Here is a 19,992-nt window from a genome sequence, read left to right as displayed (position 1 = left end):
ATGTTAGGTTAAATAAAGTCTGTCATTTTATTTTTGTTCACTATTTGTTCCCTCTATTTTTTGTCTTTGTCATCTTTCTCCTGACTTCTTATGGGTTACTTGAACATTTAAAAAATTCCATTATTATTTATTTATAGTGTTTTTGAGGTATCCTTTTGTATAGATATTTTAGTGGTTGCTCTAGGTATTATAATACACACGCATAACTTATCATAGTCTACTGCCATTGGCATTTTATCAGTTTGAGTGAAATATAGAAACCTTATCCCCTTTAAAAGCTCTTTTTCCCTCACCAGTTTATTATAATTGTTTTAACTGTTTCTTCCACATTGAGAACCAAATCAGATGTATTATATGTTTTGCTTCAGTCATCAAACATAATTAAGAAAACTCAATAAAGAGAAGGAATGTCTATTGTGTTTCCCCATATTTTTGCTCTTTTAGTTCCTTCTTCCTTCTTGATGTTCCAAGCTTCCTTCTTTTATCATTTCCTTTCTGTTTCAAGAACTTCCTCTAGCCATCACGTTAGGGTAGGTTTGCTGATGACAAATTCCACTAGTGTCTGAGAATATCTTGATTTCCCCTTCATTCCTTAAGGATAATTTTGCCAGATATGGAATTCGAGGTTGATGTATATTTTTTTCAGTATAGTCCCCAACTTATGATGGTTTTGCCTAATGATGGTTCTACCTAATGACGTTACGGTGGTGCAAAAGCTATACACATTCAGTAGAAAGCGTGCTTTGAATTTTGAACTTTTCCCGGGCTAGGACTATATGGTGTAATACTTTCTTGTGATGCTGGGCAGTAGCAGAGCAGTGAGCTGCAGCTCCCAGTCAGCCACGCCATCACGAGTGTAAACCATCAGTACACCTACTACCATGCTGTACCCATACAAACATTCTGTTTTTCACTTTCAGTACAGTATTCAACGAATTACATGAAATATTCAATACTTTATTATAAAATAGGCTTTGTGTTAGATGACCTTGCCCAACTGTAGGCTAATGTAAGTGTTCTGAGCATCCTTAAGGTAGGCTAGACTAAGCTATGATGTTCAGTAGGTGAGGTGTATTAAATACATTTTCTACTTACGGTATTTTCAACTTACAATGGATTTATTGGAACGTAATTCCATTAAAAGTCCAGGAAGATCTGTGCTTGAAAAATGTAGTGCCACTTCCTTCTGACTGTCATGGTTTTTGATGAGAAATCTGCAGTTATCCAAATTATTTTTTTTCCTAATGGGTAATGTGTCGTTTCTCTCTGGCTGCTTTCAAGACTTTTTCTTTGTCTCTAGTTTTTTGACATTTATTTGTGGTGTTTTTTTGGCATGGGTTTCTTTAGGTTTATCCTGTGTGGGATTTTCTCAGCTTCTTTTTTTTTTTTTTTTTGCAGTACGCAGGCCTCTCACTGCTGTGGTCTCTCCCGTTGCGGAGCACAGGCTCCGGACGCGCAGGCTCAGCGGCCATGGCTCATGGGCCCAGCTGCTCCGCGGCATGTGGGATCTTCCCAGACCAGGGCACGAACCCGTGTCCCCTGCATCGGCAGGCGGACTCTCAACCACTGCGCCACCAGGGAAGCCCAGGGATCAGGAATTTGACCAAAGTCTGGCCTAGGGAAATTTTTGCAGAATAGGAAGTACAGAGGAAACAGCCTATGGGAATGAGTGGTTACGCTATAAAATATGTTATATTCATTATATTATTAGATATATTATCATTAGTTTCAATGCTTTGTCTCTATCTTCATACAAATAGAGTCTTTATAGTTGTTTGTACCTTTTGAGAAATGATCTTGGTATTATGCTTGAAGTGTTAATTCCAAAAACTTTGTCTTTTTCTCCCTATCTTTAACTTTCTGAAGTGCTAATTAGAAAGCACCCATATTCTTACAGATATTAATAGCACTAAGTTAGTGGTGGCTTTGCCACCACTTTGTTAGTTGGGGCTCTTTTTTATTTTCAATTCTGTCTCAATGAATTCATAAATGAATATCTGTCTCTGAAAAATGCAACTTTAAAATCGCTAATGTTGGGGCTTCCCTGGTGGCGCAGTGGTTGAGAATCTGCCTGCTAATGCAGGGAACACGGGTTCGAGCGCTGGTCTGGGAGGATCCCACATGCCGCAGAGCAACTAGGCCCATGAGCCACAACCACTGAGCCTGCGTGTCTGGAGCCTGTACTCCACAACAAGAGAGGCCGCGATAGTGAGAGGCCCGCGCACCGTGATGAAGAGTGGCCCCCGCTTGCCACAACTAGAGAAAAGCCCTCGCACAAACGAAGACCCAACACAGCAAAAATAAATAAATTAATTAATAAACTCCTACCCCCAACATCTTAAAAAAAAAAATCGCTAATGTTACAATTCTGTTTCGATCATAGTGGGTTTTTTTTTTTTAAAGAAATATACTAATAACTTTTGGTTTTGCTTCTAGAAAAACTGATTGCTTATCAACGAGAATTTCTTGCTTTAAAAGAACGTCTCCGAATAGCTGAACACAGAATCTCTCAGCGGTCTTCCGAACTCAATGCCATTGTACAGCAGTTCAAGCGTGTAGGAGCAGAAACAAACAGAAGTAAGGATACGGTGAATAAATTTTCAGGTACAGACGATATTTTTGGTTTTATGAAAAGATGACATTTTCAATGGGTTATGTGAAATACTCTCTTTGAAAGTTGTCTAGAGTCGCTTATCAGTCAACATTTGTTACCCTCTACAGAGAGAAAAATCACCATACAAAACTTTTTGTATTGTGGTTAATTATAAAACAAGTTTATTAATTGCTAAATTTGATTTAAAGAGAGTAATATTAAGTTTCAGTTGTATAAATTTCATTGCCAGTAGTGAAGAACCAGCATATTTAAAAAAAAACATTTAGAATGAGACTAAAATTTAACTTAGTGTTTATGCATGTTTCTGTTGAGACTTATGTGGACTTCAGATGGACTCTGGGGAACCTTTGAGCTATTTGAAGCAATTAGTACTCTCAGATATGACTTACAAGAAATAAAAAGATATAGTTTTATAATGGGTACTTTTGGGGGTACCTGACTTGTTCCCTCTCTGAGAAATTCTGGTCTGAGTGAAATGAATATCAACCATCTTCTGTTTCTGTCCTATTCTTATTCTAATGACTAAATTGATACATGTATAAAATCAGTTGACTCCAAATCTACATTATCTTCCAAGAATAATATACTTTTTCCTTTAGCATTATCTGTTATAATCTTTCACCATTAATTCCTCTCATCTTGAGAGTCACTACCTTACTTTATTTTTAGAGATTCATACCCCTTTCTTCCCCTCCTGATTATAAAATTTGTATTATGGCACAGTAACATTTAAAATTGTGGAATGGGGCTTCCCTGGTGGCGCAGTGGTTGAGAGTCCGCCTGCCGATGCAGGGGACACGGGTTCGTGCCCCGGTCTGGGAAGATCCCACATGCCGCGGAGCGGCTGGGCCCGTGAGCCATGGCCGCTGAGCCTGCGCGTCCGGAGCCTGTGCTCCGCAGCGGGAGGGACCACAACAGTGAGAGGCCCGCGTATCGGGAAAAAAAAAAAAAAAAAAAAAAAAAAAAATTGTGGAATGGTTAACATTCTTTGTTTTCTTCTAGTCTTTTTTCCATGCATATTTTTCTTCAGAATTATAATTGTGTGTTTTATGGCCTTATTTTTGCTCTTGAAATTATGCTATTAGCATTTTACTATGGCATTGAATATTCTTTTAAAATACCATTTTTTTTTTTTTTGCGTTACGCAGGCCTCTCACTGTTGTGGCCTCTCCCGTTGCGGAGCACAGGCTCCGGACGCGCAGGCTCAGCGGCCATGGCTCACGGGCCCAGCCGCTCCGCGGCATGTGGGATCCTCCCGGACCAGGGCACGAACCTGTGTCCCCTGCATCGGCAGGCGGACTCTCAACCACTGCGCCACCAGGGAAGCCCTAAAATACCATTTTTGATGACATATATATCAGCTAATCACATACTATATTAAATATTTTTCTACAAATAGGCAAATAGGATTTTTCTGGGTTGTTTTTGTCCCCCAATTTATAACTCTGTGAAGAACATCTCTGTATATAAATCAATTACTTTTATGGTAGGCCTTAAGTTATTTTCATTAGATTATGACTTTCTTAAAAACGGAATCTGTGTTTTGATGACTGTTGATTTCCAAACATATGCCACGGTGGCTGGAACAAAACCGATAATTCACTAAATATTTATTGATTGCATAGAAGTTAAATTCCTAAAAGGGAAATTACTGAATGATAGGGCAGGAATGTTTTGAGGGTTTTGATGCTGTTCTTAATAGCTGAAACATTTATCACATTATCACCACAATTTAATATTACTGTTTAATCTGCTAACTTAATTTGATGGGTAGATATTGTTGTCTTGTAATTTGTAGTTGTTGCTTTTACATGAGGTTAAACTTTAATTTCATGTGTGATAGCCAGTTTCATTTCTTCTGTGAACTTTTGGTTCTGAATATTCAGAATATTTTAAGGGAATTTTCATATTGCTCTGTATAAAATTGTTATTGAGACTGCAAGTCCATACTGCTAACTTCCTTATTTAAAAGGTTAAGTTCTAGTTCAATGGAATTTTAAAACAATATTGATTATCCTGTCAAGGTTTTATTTTCTATTATATTAAATGGTTCATTGGTTCCTCTCATAAAAACTGAAAAATGATTTGAAAGTTATGAACTGTACCAAACATTCTCAACTTGTGCTGTTTAAATTAGTGTACTTGAACTAAAAAAAAAATCTTCCATGTGAAATTTTGGTCAAATGTAATAGCATAAAAAATGAAAGTTACTGGTGGTTGTATTATTACATTTTCATGAATGGATAGCGTGTTTACAGTCTGTCCCCCAGGGCTTGAGTTCTGACACATTATAAAGGTGAGTGGTTCACATTCTATCTTCTCATGATACTCTGACTGACCTTTTTAGCTTCATTCAGACTGTTTTCATCATCATGACTCTGTGAGACTCTGGTTGCCTAAGTGTCCATAGAAATCTCATTGACCAAAGTATGAAATTAGGATAGAAAATTCTTTTAGTTCTCATAAATTTTTACCACTATCTTTGTAACATCAGCAACTTCTGTAAGTAAGGTATTACCGTGGATTGATTATACGTCTGTATTTCAGATGGTACCCTAAAGCTCTTGAGGGAGTTAACAAGCAAAAAATCTCTTCAAGTGCCAAGTATTTATTATCATTTGCCTCATTTATTACAAAACGAAAGAAGCCTTCAACCTGTTGTGCAGATTGGTAATGGAAGAACAGGAGGTATGTTTGTTTTGTTTCCTATTGTATTTGCACTGCTGGTCTTAATTATGTCTTGGAGTATTATGTTGACCATTAGAAGTCAGGCAGGTCGGGAGTCAAGATGGCGGACTAGGAGGATGCAGAATTCGCGTCTCTGCACAACTAGGGCACCTACCAGGCACCAGTGGGGAATCACAGACACCTAAGGGGCGGGAGGGACCCCCAGTGATGGGGTGGGACGTGGGGCGTGGGGGGAGTGAAGGGGGAGAAGTGGAGGTGGGACGGGACTGGCGTCCCTGAGGGGCGGCTGGGGGAGGGGAAGGGATCCCATGCCAAAGCGGGAAATTGGGGAACCCCTGGGAGAGCAGAGGCTCAAAAGGGAGCGTGGCCAGGTTTCCCCTGCCCACTTGGGCCCATGGGAGCCTGCTGAGATCCCAGAACTGGTCCTCTGCCCACCAAGGCCCCCTCCAGCCACGCGGGCCCTGAGGGAGTGGGAAGGAGGGAAGGGGAGCAAAAATAAAGGCTGGACCTCTGGGTCCGGCACCCCTGAGGGGTGGCTGGGAGAGGGGAGGAGTTCCTACACCCAGCGGGACCCACCACGGTTGGGGGTCCAGTGGTGATGGGGGAGACCCTGGGGGAGATGGTGGGGGAGGGGCATGGAGGAACAGAAGGGAATGTGGCCAGCGCTTTCCCTGTCCACTTAGGCACTGGGGAGCCTGTTGGGCTTCTGGGCCTAATCCTCCACCCTTGGAGCCTCCCTCTTGCTGCGCAGAGCCCAAGCCCTGACCCTACACCCCACCTCTACACTCAGAGACCCCCTGAAACGCGCTGGGCCTAAACCCCACCCACACATCCTCAGTCAGGGCCTTACCTCCAAACTCCAGAACTCCGCACTCCAGAGGCCCTCCTTTGGACGAGCTGCCTCTCCCCTTCCATGCAGGTCCTAAGCAGAGGCCCTGCCCCATGCTTGAACATCACCCTGCCTAGGCCCTGCCCCCAAGGCCTTTTCTGGCTGTGTGTGTCTTGAGCCTAGGACCCGCCCCATGCTCAAACGTCACCCCCCACCCGCCTTGTTCCCCTCCACCCTAAACCCCGCCCCTGCCTAAGTTCCACCCCTGCCTAAACTCCGCCCCCATAGACAAGGCTTTTTTTTTCCCTTTTTTCCTCTTTTAGATTGGGCTTCTGTTTTACCTTGTTGATTCATTTATATTCTTATTTTTCCTAACTTTTATTTTTCTAGTTTTATTTTATTCCTTATACTTTGTTATTGTTCTCTCCTTTTGGCTTGTTCACCCCCCTTTTTTTCTTTTTTCTGTTGTGGTTGTTTCAATTATATTTTTATTTTTCCTAATATATTTTTTATTTTTCTAATTTTATTTTGTTTTTTATTATTTGATATTGTACTGCTCCTTTCTTCCTTTCTTTCTTTCTTTTATCTTTTTTTTTTTTTTTTTGCTATGTCATGCAGCTTGTGGGATCTTGGTTCCCAGGCCAGAGGTTGGGCCAGAGTTCCTGTGGTGGGAGCTCCAGTTCCTAACCGCTGGACTAACAGAGAACCTCAGACCCCAGGGAATATTAATCAGAGTGAGGCCTCCTGGAGGTTCTCATCTCAGCACCAAGACCTGTCTCTATCCAACTGCCTGCAAACTCTGGTGCTAGACACCTCAGGCCAAACAACAAGTAAGATAGGAATATAGCCTCACCCATCAAAAAAAAAAAAAAAAAAAAAGGCAAAAAATATGTTACAGATGAAAGAGCAAGGTAAAAACCTACAAGACCAAATAAATGAAGACGAAATAGGCAACCTACCTGAAAAAGAATTCAGAGTAATGACAGTAAAGATGACCCAAAATCTCGGAAGCAGAATGGAGAAAATACAAGAAACATTTAACGAGGATCTAGAAGAACTAAAGAGCAAAGAAACAGTGATAAACACAATAACTGAAATTAAAAATACTCTAGAAGGGATCAATAGCAGAATAACTGAGGCAGAAGAATGGATAAGTGACCTGGAAGATAAAATGGTGGAAATAACTGCCAGGGAGCAGAATAAAGAAAAAAGAATCAAAAGAATTGAGGACAATCTCAGAGATCTCTGAGACAACATTAAATGCACCAACATTCGAATTACAGGGGCCCCAGAAGAAGAAGAGAAAAAGAAAGGGTCTGAGAAAATATTTGAGGAGATTATAGTCGAAAACTTCCCTAACATGGGAACGGAAATAGTCAATCAAGTCCAGGAAGCATAGAGTCCCATACAGGATAAACCCAAAGAGAAACATGCTGAGACACATATTATTCAAACTATCAAAAATTAAATACAAAGAAAAAATATTAAAAGAAGCAAGGGAAAAACAACAAATAACATACAAGGGAATCCCCGTAAGGTTAACAGCTGATCTTTCAGCAGAAACTCTGCAAGCCAGAAGGAAGTGGCAGGACATATTTAAAGTGATGAAAGGGAAGAACCTACAACCAAGATTACTCTACCCAGCAAGGATCTCATTGAGCTTTGACAGAGAAATTAAAACCTTTACAGACAAGCAAAAGTTAAGAGAATTCAGCACCACCAAACCAGCTCTACAACAAATGCTAAAGGAACTTCTCTAAGTGGGAAACACAAGAGAAGAAAAGGACTTACAAAAAAAACCCCAAAACAATGAAGAAAATGGTAGTAGGAGCATACATATCGATAATTATCTTAAATGTAAATGGATTAAATGCTCCAACCAAAAGACATAGACTGGGTGAATGGATTCAAAAACAAGACCCATATATGTGCTGTATACAAGAGACCCGCTTCAGACCTAGGGACACATAGAGACTGAAATTGAGGGGATGGAAAAAGATATTCCATGCAAATGGAAATCAAAAGAAAGCTGGAGTAGCAATTCTCGTATCAGACAAAATAGACTTAAAGATTGTTACAAGAGACAAAGAAGGACACTAAATAATAATCAAGGGATCAATCCAAGAAAAATATATAACCATTTTAAATATTTATGCACCCAACATAGGAGCAACTCAATACATAAGGCAAATGCTAACAGCCATAAAAGAGGAGATCTACAGGAACACAGTCATAGTAGGGGACTTTAGCACCCCACTTTCACCAATGGACAGATCATCCAAAATGAAAATAAATAAGGAAACATAAGCTTTAAATGATACATTAAACAAGATGGACTTAATTGATATTTATAGGACATTCCATCCAAAAACAAGAGAATACACTTTCTTCTCAAGTGCTCACGGAACATTCTCCAGGATAGACCATATTTTGGGCCACAAGTCAAACCTTGGTAAATTTAAGCAAATTGAAATCGTTATCAAGTATCATTTCTGACCACAGATCTATGAGACTACATATCAATTGTAGGAAAAAAACTGTAAAATATACAAACACATGGAAGCTAAACCATACACTACTAAACAACGAAGAGATCACTGAAGAAATTAAAGAAGAAATCAAAAAATACCTAGAAACAAATGACAATGAAAACATGACGACTGAAAACCTGTGGGATGTGACAAGAGCAGTTCTAAGAGGGAAGCTTATAGCAATACTATCCTACCTGAAGAAACAAGAAAAATCTCAAATAAACAACCTAACCTTATACCTAAAGCAATTAGAAAAGAAGAACAAAAAAACCCCAAAGTTAGCAGAAGGAAAGAAATCATAAAGATCAGATCAGAAATAAAAAGAAACGAAGGAAACAGTAGTAAAGATCAGTACAACTAAAAGCTGGTTCCTTGAGAAGATAAACAAAATTGATAAACCATTAGCCAGACTCATCAAGAAAAAAAGGGAGAAGACTCAAACCAACAGAATAAGAAATGAAAAAAGAGAAATAACAGCTGACACTGCAGAAATACAAAGGATCATGTGAGATTACTACAAGCAACTCTATGCCAATAAAATGGACAACCTGGAAGAAATGGACAAATTCTTAGAAAAGCACAGCCTTCCGAGACTGAACCAGGAAGAAATAGAAAATATAAAGAGACCAGTCACAAGCACTGAAACTGAAACTGGGATTAAAAATCTTCCAACAAACAAAAGCCCAGGACCAGATGGCTTCACAGGAGAATTCTATCAAACATTTAGAGGAGAGCTAACACCCATCCTTCTCAAATTCTTCCAGAATACAGCAGAGGGGGTAACACTTCCAAACTCATTCTATGAGGCCATCATCACCCTGATACCAAAACCATACAGAGATGTCACAAAAAAAGAAAACTACAGGCCAATATCACTGATGAACATAGATGCAAAAATCCTCAACAAAATACTAGCAAACAGAATCCAACAGCACACTAAAAGGATCATACACCATGATCAAGTGGGGTTTATCCCAGGAATGCAGGGATTCCTCAATATATGCAAATCAATCAATGTGATAACACCATATTAACAAACTGAAGGATAAAAACCATATCATCATCTCAATAGATGCAGAAAAAGCTTCTGACAAAATTCAACACCGATTTATGATAAAAACCCTCCGGAAAGTAGGCATAGAGGGATCTTTCCTCAACGTAATAAAGGCCATATATGACAAACCCACAGCCAACGTCGTTCTCAATGGTGAAACACTGAAAGCATTTCCTCTAAGATCAGGAACAAGACAAGGTTGCCCACTCTCACCACTGTTTTTCAACATAGTTTTGGAAGTTTTAGCCACAGCAATCAGGGAAGAAAAAGAAAGGCATCCAAATTGGAAAAGAAGAAGTAAAACTGTCACTGTTTGCAGATGACATGAGACTATACATAGAGAATCCTAAAGATGCTACCAGGAAACTACTAGAGCTAATCAGTGAACTTGGTAGAGTAGCAGGATACAAAAGTAATGCACAGAAATCTCTTGCATTCCTATACACGACTGATGAAAAATCTGAAAGATAAATTAAGGAAATATTCCCGTTTACCATTGCAACAAAAAGAATAAAATACCTAGGAATAAACCTACCTAAGGGGACAAAAGACCTGTATGCAGAAAACTATAAGACACTGATGAAAGAAATTAAAGATGATACAAATAGATGGAGAGCTATACCATGTTCTCGGATTGGAAGCATCAGCATTGTGAAAATGACTCTATTAATTACTCTATTACCCAACGCAATCTACAGATTCAGTGCAATCCCTATCAAACTACCAATGGCATTTTTCACAGAACTAGAACAAAAATTTTCACAATTTGTATGGAAACACAAAAGACCCCAAATAGCCAAAGCAATCTTGAGAAAGAAAAACGGAGCTGGAGGAATCAGGCTCCTGGACTTCAGTCTATACTACAAAGCTACAGTAATCAAGACAGTATGGTACTGGCACAAAAACAGAAATATAGATCAATGGAATAGGATAGAAAGCCCAGAGATAAACCCATGCACATATGGTCACCTTATCTTTGATAAAGGATGCAAGAGAATATGATGGTGAAAAAACAACCTCTTCAGTAAGTGGTGCTGGGAAAACTGGACAGTTGCATGTAAAAGAATGAAATTAGAACACTTCCTAATACCATACACAAAAATAAACTCAAGGCTTCCCTGGTGGCGCAGTGGTTGAGAGTCTGCTTGCCGATGCAGGGGACACGGGTTCGTGCCCCGGTTCGGGAAGATCCCACATGCCGCGGAGCGGCTGGGCCCGTGAGCCATGGTCGCTGAGCCTGCGCGTCTGGAGCCTGTGCTCCGCAACGGGAGAGGCCACAACAGTGAGAGGCCCGCATACCGAAAAAAAAAAAGTAAACTCAAAATGGATTAAAGACCTAAATGTAAGGCCAGACACTATAAAACTCTTAGACGAAAACATAGGCAGAACACTTTGTGACATAAATCACAGCAAGATCCTTTTTGACCCACCTTCTAGAGAATGGAAATAAAAACAAAAACAAATGAGACCTAATGAAACTTAAAAGCTTTTGCACAGCAAAGGAAACCATAAACAAGACAGAAAGACAACCCTCAGAATGGGAGAAAATATTTGCAAACGAACCAACTGACAAAAGATTCATCTCTAAATATACAAGCAGCTCATGCAGCTCAATCTCAAAAAAACAAACAATCCAATCAAAGATGGGCAGAGGGCTTCCCTGGTGGCGGGCGCAGTGGTTGAGATCCTGCCTGTCCATGCAGGGGACACGGGTTTGTGACCCGGTCCAGGAAGATCCCACATGCCACGGAGCGGCTGGGCCCGTGAGCCATGGCCGCTGAGCCTGCTCATCCGGAGCCTGTGCTCTGCAACGGGAGAGGCCACAACAGTGAGAGGACCGCGTACCGCAAAAAAAAAAAAAAAAAAAAAAAAAGGCAGAAAACCTAAATAGACATTTCTCCAAAGAAGATACGCAGATTGCCAACAAACATATGTAAAGATGCCCAACATCACTAATCATTAGAGAAAAACATAACAAAAACCACAATGAGATATCACCTCACACTGGTCAGAATGGCCATCATCAAAAATACTACAAACAGTAAATACTGAAGAGGGTGTGGAGAAAAGGGAACCGTCTTGCATTGTTGGTGGGAATGTAAATTGATACAGCCACTATGGAGAACAGTATGGAGGTTCCTTAAAAAACTAAAAATGTAACTACCATATGACCCAGCAATCACACTATTAGGCATATACCCTGAGAAAACCATAATTCAAAAAGAGTCATGTACCACAGTGTTTACTGCAGCACTCTTTACAGTAGCCTGGACATGGAAGCAACCTAGGTGTCCATCGACAGATGAATGGATAAGGAAGATGTGGCACATATATACAATGGAACATTACTCAGCGATAAAAAGAAACGAAATTGAGTTATTTGTAGTGAGGTGGATGGACCTAGAGTTTGTCATACAGAGTGAAGAAAAAAAGAGAAAAGCAAATACTATATGCTAACACATATATATGGAATCAAAAAAAACAAAAAACGAAAAAAAACGGTTCTGATGAACCTAGGGGCAAGAGAGAAATAAAGACGCAGTCATAGAATATGGACTTGAGGACTCGGGGAGGGGAAAGGGTAAGCTGGGATGAGTGAGAGAGTAGTACTGACATATATACACAGCGAAATGTAAAATAGCTAGCTAGTGGGAAGGAGCTGCATAGCGCAGGGAGATTAGTTCGGTGCTTTGTGACCACCTAGAGGAGTGGGATAGGGAGGGTGGGAGGGAGACACAAGAGGGAAGGGATATGGGGATATATGTACACATATAGTTGATTCGCTTTGTTATACAACAGAAACTAGCACAACATTGTAAAGCAATTATAGTCCAATAAAGATGTTAAAAATAAATAATTTTAAAAAAAAAGGGCAGGTTAAAGAACAAAAAGTTCTTGATCTGTGCATAGTAACTCAGGAGTCATTCTAAATTCCATGTTGAAGGGAGTTGGATATTTTTCTCCAAAGACCAGAGTAATAGAGCTGAAAAGGATTATGAGACATCTAGTTCAAGCCCTATCTCCAGGCAAAACAGTGTTTAAACTTTTGAAACTTTTCTATTTTAAAAATTTGAGAGGTAAAGAAATAACTTTTCTTTCTTGTGTCTTATTTCAACATTACTAGCTCTTACCGTCATGTCAAGAAAGTTCTTCATATGTCTGCCCCTACTTTTCTTACTGAAACATAAGTATATAGTCACTTATATTTAACCTTTCATGCAGTAATAGAAATAATTTAGTTTGCATCTTTTTCCCAAAATACCTAAAAGATAATCTGTGGCATTTTTTTCTCCTCTTGTTAGAGTCACCAGAGCTTCTTGAGTTTTCCTTGTGGGACTTTTATATGATTCTTTTATACTTTTTATTTCTCCACTTTGACTTTGTTAATCTTTTCTTTGTTGATTTTAGGATGTAGAGACAAAAATATTATTTTGCTCCTAAGTCTTTAACAAATGACAAAATCATTACTTCTTAGGTATTGAAATGCATCTTTATGATAATGTTTTTGAAAAGCTGATCCAGTCTGCATTTGATTCAATAGGATTCTTAGGTATCTTACTGGTTTTCGATATTCTAAGTTTTCACATTCGTCATTTTTTAGTTCTGCCATCTTTCTTTTTATGAACCATTTAAAATTATACACTTTTCCTATGGAGGTGATACTTCTTAAATTATGTTCAGACTAACTCATTCTTCCATGTCTTTATTGATTCAAGGAATATTTATTTTTATGGTACATACTGGATTACAAAGACTAATAAGATATGTAGTATGTTCTAAATTATGTTCTTTAAACATTGATCATTAATTATTTCTGAAGTTGATAGTGTGTCTCTTCCTTTAATAATCACTATTTGGGTAAGTTGCCTTAGCCATTTCATGCAGTTTTTGGTTTAGCCTATTTCCTCATGAATAAGAAGCAAATGAAAAGAAAGTAGAAGTATTTTTAAAGTTATTTAAAACTTCTGAGGTCTCTAGTAAGTTCTTTTATAGTCAGCTCTTCTTATTTTATGAATGTGACATTCTCTTTCTTTTTTGAAGATGCTTATTCTAGCCCATTTGTTTATGACTTTATCCATCATAAATATAATACAATCTTGGTCGACCAGCTTTTCAGTGGTTAACATTTTTATTAAGCTGAAACTGTTTTTTAAAGGTAGAAAAAGCAGGCAACTTGGGGGAAAAAACCCAGACAACCCACAGAGTTACATTACAAATTTTTCAGCAATGGTTCTTAATATTTTTAGAGTAATAGAACCCTTTGGCTATCTTAGGAAAGTTATCAACCTTCTACTTAGAAAAATACACATAGAAAAAGTACTTTTATATGTAATTTCTGGGGTTTTGTGGAGCCCTAAAACCTATCTAGGTACTTTATATTAAGAACTTCAGTTTTTTAGATCAGAGAAAAGCGTTTTCAGCTAAGCATTGTGTTCTTCAGCAGTGAGGCTGATTAAGGATCAGCACTCAGACCAGCTAAGCCTTCCTAAGGCTAAGGAGGGAGAATTGTGCTGGAGGCAGCTACTGACCCGCTCAGGAGAGAGGTTGGAATTCTCACATCCAGAACGAAAAACTCCCACCCACACCACGTCCAGATGCTCCCACAGATTTACAGAGGCAGGCTGCAGTAAACAGACACAGCAACTACAGATGGGTAAAGGGCCATCTTATACAGTTAGGATTCCCAAACACTTAAGAAGACCAACATCATGAATGACTCAATGACTTGTAGAGCACACAGAATATAATACAAAAAGAAAACATAAAATATTTTCAGAGGGATGAGAAAGGACAACTCATAAGTGACTATTATAAAAGGGTCAGTTAGAAATCTTTGTGTTTTTATGTCAATAATTATATTTTAATTTTCCATATAAATGGTCTGATAAGCAGAATAGACACAGCTGAAGATCGAATTAGTGATCAGAAAGATTGAGCTGTGTAGTTCTTCCAGAATGCAACACAAAGGGCACAAAGAATTGGGATAGACCAACATTCTAACATCTACCTAATAGGAATTTCAGAAGGAGAGAACAGAGTGAAGGGGAGAAATAATCAAACGAATAATAGAAGAAAATTTCTTACAGTTGCAGAAACACACATGTCTTCAGATGAAGGGTCCATTCTGAGCAGGATGGCTGAGAAAAGACCCTCCACAGGTTACCTACCAAAATGGCATTACTGATTAGTAGAGGACAGCAGGTAGTTCTTTAAGTATTTGCTGAAGTTAAAAAAAAAAAAAATCCATGGGGGGCTTCCCTGCTGGCGCAGTGGTTGAGAGTCCGTCTGTCGATGCAGGGAACACGGGTTCGTGCCCTGGTCTGGGAGGATCCCACATGCCGCAGAGCAGCTGGGCCCGTGGTCCATGGCCGCTGAGCCTGCGCGTCCAGAGCCTGTGCTCCACAACGGGAGAGGTCACAGCAGTGAGAGGCCTGCGTACTTAAAAAAAAAAAAAAAAAAAAAAGTCCATGGGCACTTTTGTGTGCTTTGTTACACAAAATTGGACATGATTCCTAGTCTTGTGAGCTTCATTCTACTAAAGGAGAATACATTAGTCAGTTAATCAATTATATAAATAATTGTACAGTTACAACATTAGTGATATAAAGGATGATTTGAGAGTGAATAGAAGGGCTATTAATTAAGGAGTTTAGGGAAGCCTTGAAAAATACATTTGACCTGAGATCAGAGGAATAAGTAGTTTACTGGTAAAGATGGGTGTATTAGTTTCCTGTTGCTGCTGTGTAGCACCTTACCACAAACCCAGTGACTCGAGACAATACAAACTTATCATCTTACAGTTTTGGAGGTCAGAAGTCCTAAAATCAGTGTGTCAACAGGGGCGTGTTCCTTCTGGAGGCTCTAGGGGAGAGTCCATTGCCTTGCCTTTTCCAGCTCCTAGGGGCCACCTACATTCTTTAGTTTGTGCCCCCTTCTTTCATCTTCAGAGCATAGCATCTTCATATCTCCCTCTGACTCTGACCCTCTTGCTTCATTGTCGCATCTTCTCTCACTCTGACTCTCCTAAGGACCCTTGTGAGTACATTGGGCTCACTTGGATAAGCCAGGATAGTCTTCCATCTCAAGAATCTTTCATCTCACACCTGCAGAGTCATTTTGGCATATAAGGTAATATAGTCACAAGTTCCAGGAATTAGGGTTTTGGCATCTTTGGGGGGTCATTATGCTGTCTCCCACATGGGAGAAAAGAGTATTTCAGAAACGGAGAAGAGCAGCACAAAAGGTTTGTGATGGAAGGGATCATGGAATATTCTAGAAAATGAAAGAAGGCCACTGTCATTGACGTGTAGATTGAGGGGAAGCATGAAACAAGATGAGGCTAGAGGTGTGTCAGGGCAAGTCAAGGCAGGGCTTTGCAGGCCATTTATAGGATTTGGGCTTTTCTCCTAAGAGCAGAAAGAAGCCAATGAAGGGTTTTAAGCAGGACTTAGTAAGGATGACTGTATATGATTTCAATTGTGCAGGGATCCCATTTGCTGCAATGGGATGAATGAGGATGTGCAAAGAAGAACAGATGGAAAGGACCCGATGAGAGGCTGTTGCAGTGATCCACTTGAGAGAGGATAAGCTTGGACTAGGGTGTACTGATGGTAGAGATGAAGAATTGGATTTAGAGTTGTTTGCAGTGCATGGGGACATGCATGGGAGGACAGAGAGAGGGACTGGATTTGTGGACTGAGGTAGAGGGAGTGGAGTGGTCAAGGATAAGTCCTAGGCTGCTGAATCATGCAACTGGACGGATGGTGAGTACTTTTCATTGAGATGGGGACAACAGGAAATGATTGGCAGAATTGGTTTGCAAGAGGGGGTCATCAGTTCAATTTGGATATGTTAAGTTAGGAGGTGATCTTGAGTTATTGTCGTGGAAGATAGGCAGTGGGATATAGATCTGGAACCCAAAAGAGACATCTGAATTAGATTTAATGTTATGAGTCATCGTTTGCAAGTGACAGGTTGTTGAGGATACAGAGATGGATGAAGTCACCTAGGGCCCAGGACTTAGCCTTCAAGGTTCTCTAGCCGTTCATTTCAGGAAAGAGAAAGGTGAAGACAGAGACAGAGAAGGTGCAACTAAGCAGCAGGAGAAAAATAATTGCTATCGGACATAAGGGAAGAAATGAGGAAGAATTGACTAAAGCCATAAGGAAGCACGATAGGCTGAAATATTTGACTAGCAATAAATATTTAAAAAGGAAAGTAGTTTTAACTGAAGGTAGACTGAGGAATTGAAGATCAGGAATGCCAAATTAAGATTGTTCCTAAATTTTTCTTGATTTTAAAGGAAATAAGTACTAGAATTTGAAAACTTCCTGAGAAAGTTGAATAAAACTGATACAACAGATGATAGCTCTGTCATATTATAAACTCCATGAGGCAGTGGCCTTACCTTATGACTGTGTTTTAGATTGTCTAGTACATAACAGATGTATTACAGATGCACAGTTAATACTTGAATAGGAAGTATTGGACAGTGAATCAGTGAAACAAAGTACTCTGTCCAGCCCTTGGGCTCTGTTTCTGTTTGGATCCTCAGTCCACCTTGCTCCTTCTTAAAGGATGACGTGGCCCCATGGTTTATGTTGCTGACATTTTTTCTTCTGAACTCTCACCCCTTAGAATACATTCATTTTCTACATTATAAACCATAGAAGGATAATTGTGTCAAACAGGACAGGCTGGGTTATGAGGTGGTAACTAACAACCCCCAAATCTCAGGAATTTAAGTAATTTAAGGTTTATTTATTTATTTATTTATGCTAAAGTACACATTCATCAGGGTTAGCAGGGAGCCTTGTACATCACTGACCACTCAAGAGATCCAGGCTGATGGAGCATTTGCTGTATTGAATGTTCCCGGTGGCTCTACTGAGCAGGAAGGATTTCACACTGCAGTTACATGTGTTCAGCAGTGAGTTACACAATTGTCTGTTACTAGTCACATCCCCTCCCCCCAGCTCCCCACCCTAAGGGGACCTTACAACATGCCCAGAAGGCAGGAAAAGCTGTCTTTTTTTGTGGTATTCTGTGAATTACCCCTAGCATGGATACTCTAATTCTGTAGATTTAGCCGAAGTTAGTACTTTCCTTTTTAGTGCTTTTGGAGTCCTTGAGTGCCTTGGTTTAAACTAAAGAATTTAAATTTCAGCTCCAAAACAGTCTATTTGGGAGAAGTGGCTTCTTCTCTAAACATGCCATCTAAACTTAAAACAGAAACAGAACAACTTAAGACTGGTAGGGAATAGAGAATTTGCATTATTACTTTATGCCATTTTTCTTTGCATACGCTAAAGTCAGCATGGATTTTGCTTTTTCTGTGAACAAAGTTTCTGAACTTCATATGCATTAACATTTCATAGAAATGCTTCATAGCATAGTTTATACTCTTTTAATGTGTACTCTAAATATTTTAAAATTCTGAGGTAGATTAAAGTATATGGAAATTTGCTTCCAGGGTAACTCATCTTGTCTCTAGGCATCTCAGAGTAACATGGTCAAAACAGAAATCTTGGTTGGGAGCCCTTTCCCCCTCAGGTGTGTTATTCTCAGTAAAAGGTCCCATGTCCACTTACTCAGGTCATCCTCGACCCTCCCCTTCCCTTATCTCTGCCAGCCATAAGCCCCACTGGTGAGGGTCTCCACAGTGGATCCCAGATCTGCTCACTCATCTCCAACTTCAAACATCCTAATTCAAACCACCATCTTTTCCTTAAATTACTGCAGTAACTTCCTAACTGATCTCTCCAAAATGCTTTTATACTTGTTAACACTTTTATGTCTTATTCTCCATAAAATTTGGTAATCTTTTAAAATTACAAATTGGATGTTGTCACTCCCCGGCTTACAACCTTACAGTGGCTTTCTCTTGCCCTCAGAATTAAAACTAAATTTAAGGGTATATGTGATCAGATCCCTAACTAATTCCTCTGAATCTAGGCTGATTCTGCTTTAGAGACATTCTATTCTTGCTATTGCTTGACTGTTCAGATCATCCTCTCTTCAGCGCCTAGCTGTTCCCTCATCTTCTTTCTCTTCTCTTTCTCATCATTAAGTACCAGCTCAGTTGGTATCAGAGAGTCTTTCCATGACTGCACTGTCTGTACAGGTACTTCCTCTTCCCGCCATGCACTCTTTCTAATATTGCCATGTTTTAATTCATATACTACATATCACCCTCTAAAATTGTTTATCTTTTTCCCTCTTCTAGAATGTAAGAAAGGTCCCATGACGGCAGGGACCTTATCTGTGCTGTTATATTCCTAACACCTAAAATAATGCCTTGCATTTAATAAGTGTTCAATGCACATGTTCAGAACAAATATAGCAAATCTTTTTTTTGAACCCTTGGAAACTCTTCATCCCAAAATGGAATAGAGGAATGTGGTATGGAAACTTGGGGGACTCCCTTAAGCTGTTTGGACCTTAGAACTGCAGAATCATGGTGGTAGAATCATGGATCCATGATCTTTACACTTCCTCTAACTTTAGAATTCTCTGACCTCTAAGTGTTTTGTAGTATCTCCAATAAATTGTTACATACTTAAGACTTAATTTTAACTTTTGCAAAATACTTCTCTACTGATCTGTAACACTTAGGATACTAAGACTTTTTTATTTTATGTCTTTATTTTTAAAATTTTTTGGCCACGCTGCGCAGCATGCGGGATCTTAGTTCCCTGACCAGGGATTGAACTCGTGCCTCGTGCAGTGGGAGCACGGAGTCTCAACCACTGTACCACCAGGGAAGTCCCTAAGACTTTTAAAGATATTACATTTAAAAACTAACTGTGAAGTACTCTAATATAACATGTGTTCCTAAATATTACTGTGCTATGCAAAATTGTGCAATAAAAGGAGAAAAATGGGGTTAGGATCACAACACTCAAAAGCTTTGTCAGTTACACATAAAGAAAAGATAAGCTAATAAAAGCAGTGGCACAATTTTGCACATATTAAATGATGGAGAAATGCATAAATACAATAAATATGGTATTCTACCTTGAAAAAGACTTGAGGTTTGCTTGTTAAAGTGGGCTTCAGAAGGACTGCAGCTTGGAAGCTTTTTGTGAAGTGGTACAAAGCAGATTGACTGAAATCTGGCAGAAAGTTGTAACACCAGGTGTAGATAGCTGTGGTTCACAGCATGCAGTGAACTGAGGCAGCTGTGCATTTTGGGTATTTCTACATGGCTTGGTTCAGTATTCTGAACTCAGTTCAAATGGGTACCATTTTCTGTGTTCACCTAGTGAGTGTTTGT

The 19,992-nt window shown here is 39.4% G+C and overlaps 1 protein-coding gene across 4 annotated transcripts in view; it reads left to right on the top strand.

Annotated features, from left to right (window-relative positions):
* The window catches only part of MGAT4A (alpha-1,3-mannosyl-glycoprotein 4-beta-N-acetylglucosaminyltransferase A), a gene marked incomplete at both ends in the record, with an annotated part of 85,592 nt that overhangs the window by 19,454 nt on the left and 46,146 nt on the right, over nt 1–19,992 (top strand). For 2 of the 4 annotated variants that reach the window (XM_079721037.1, XM_079721036.1), the window contains 2 exons: nt 2,437–2,604; nt 5,162–5,302. In XM_079721037.1, coding sequence (XP_079577163.1) covers nt 2,437–2,604; nt 5,162–5,302 — 309 coding nt within the window. Of the gene's footprint in view, nt 1–2,436; nt 2,623–5,161; nt 5,303–19,992 lie in introns of all 4 variants that reach the window. The other 2 variants (XM_079721038.1, XM_079721035.1) reach the window with 2 other exon arrangements.

This window comes from Hyperoodon ampullatus (assembly GCF_949752795.1).
Source record: "Hyperoodon ampullatus genome assembly, chromosome: 15".
NCBI lineage: Eukaryota > Metazoa > Chordata > Mammalia > Artiodactyla > Ziphiidae > Hyperoodon > Hyperoodon ampullatus.
Note: the sequence above shows the minus strand (reverse complement) of the source record. Positions and strands in the feature narration are given on the sequence as shown.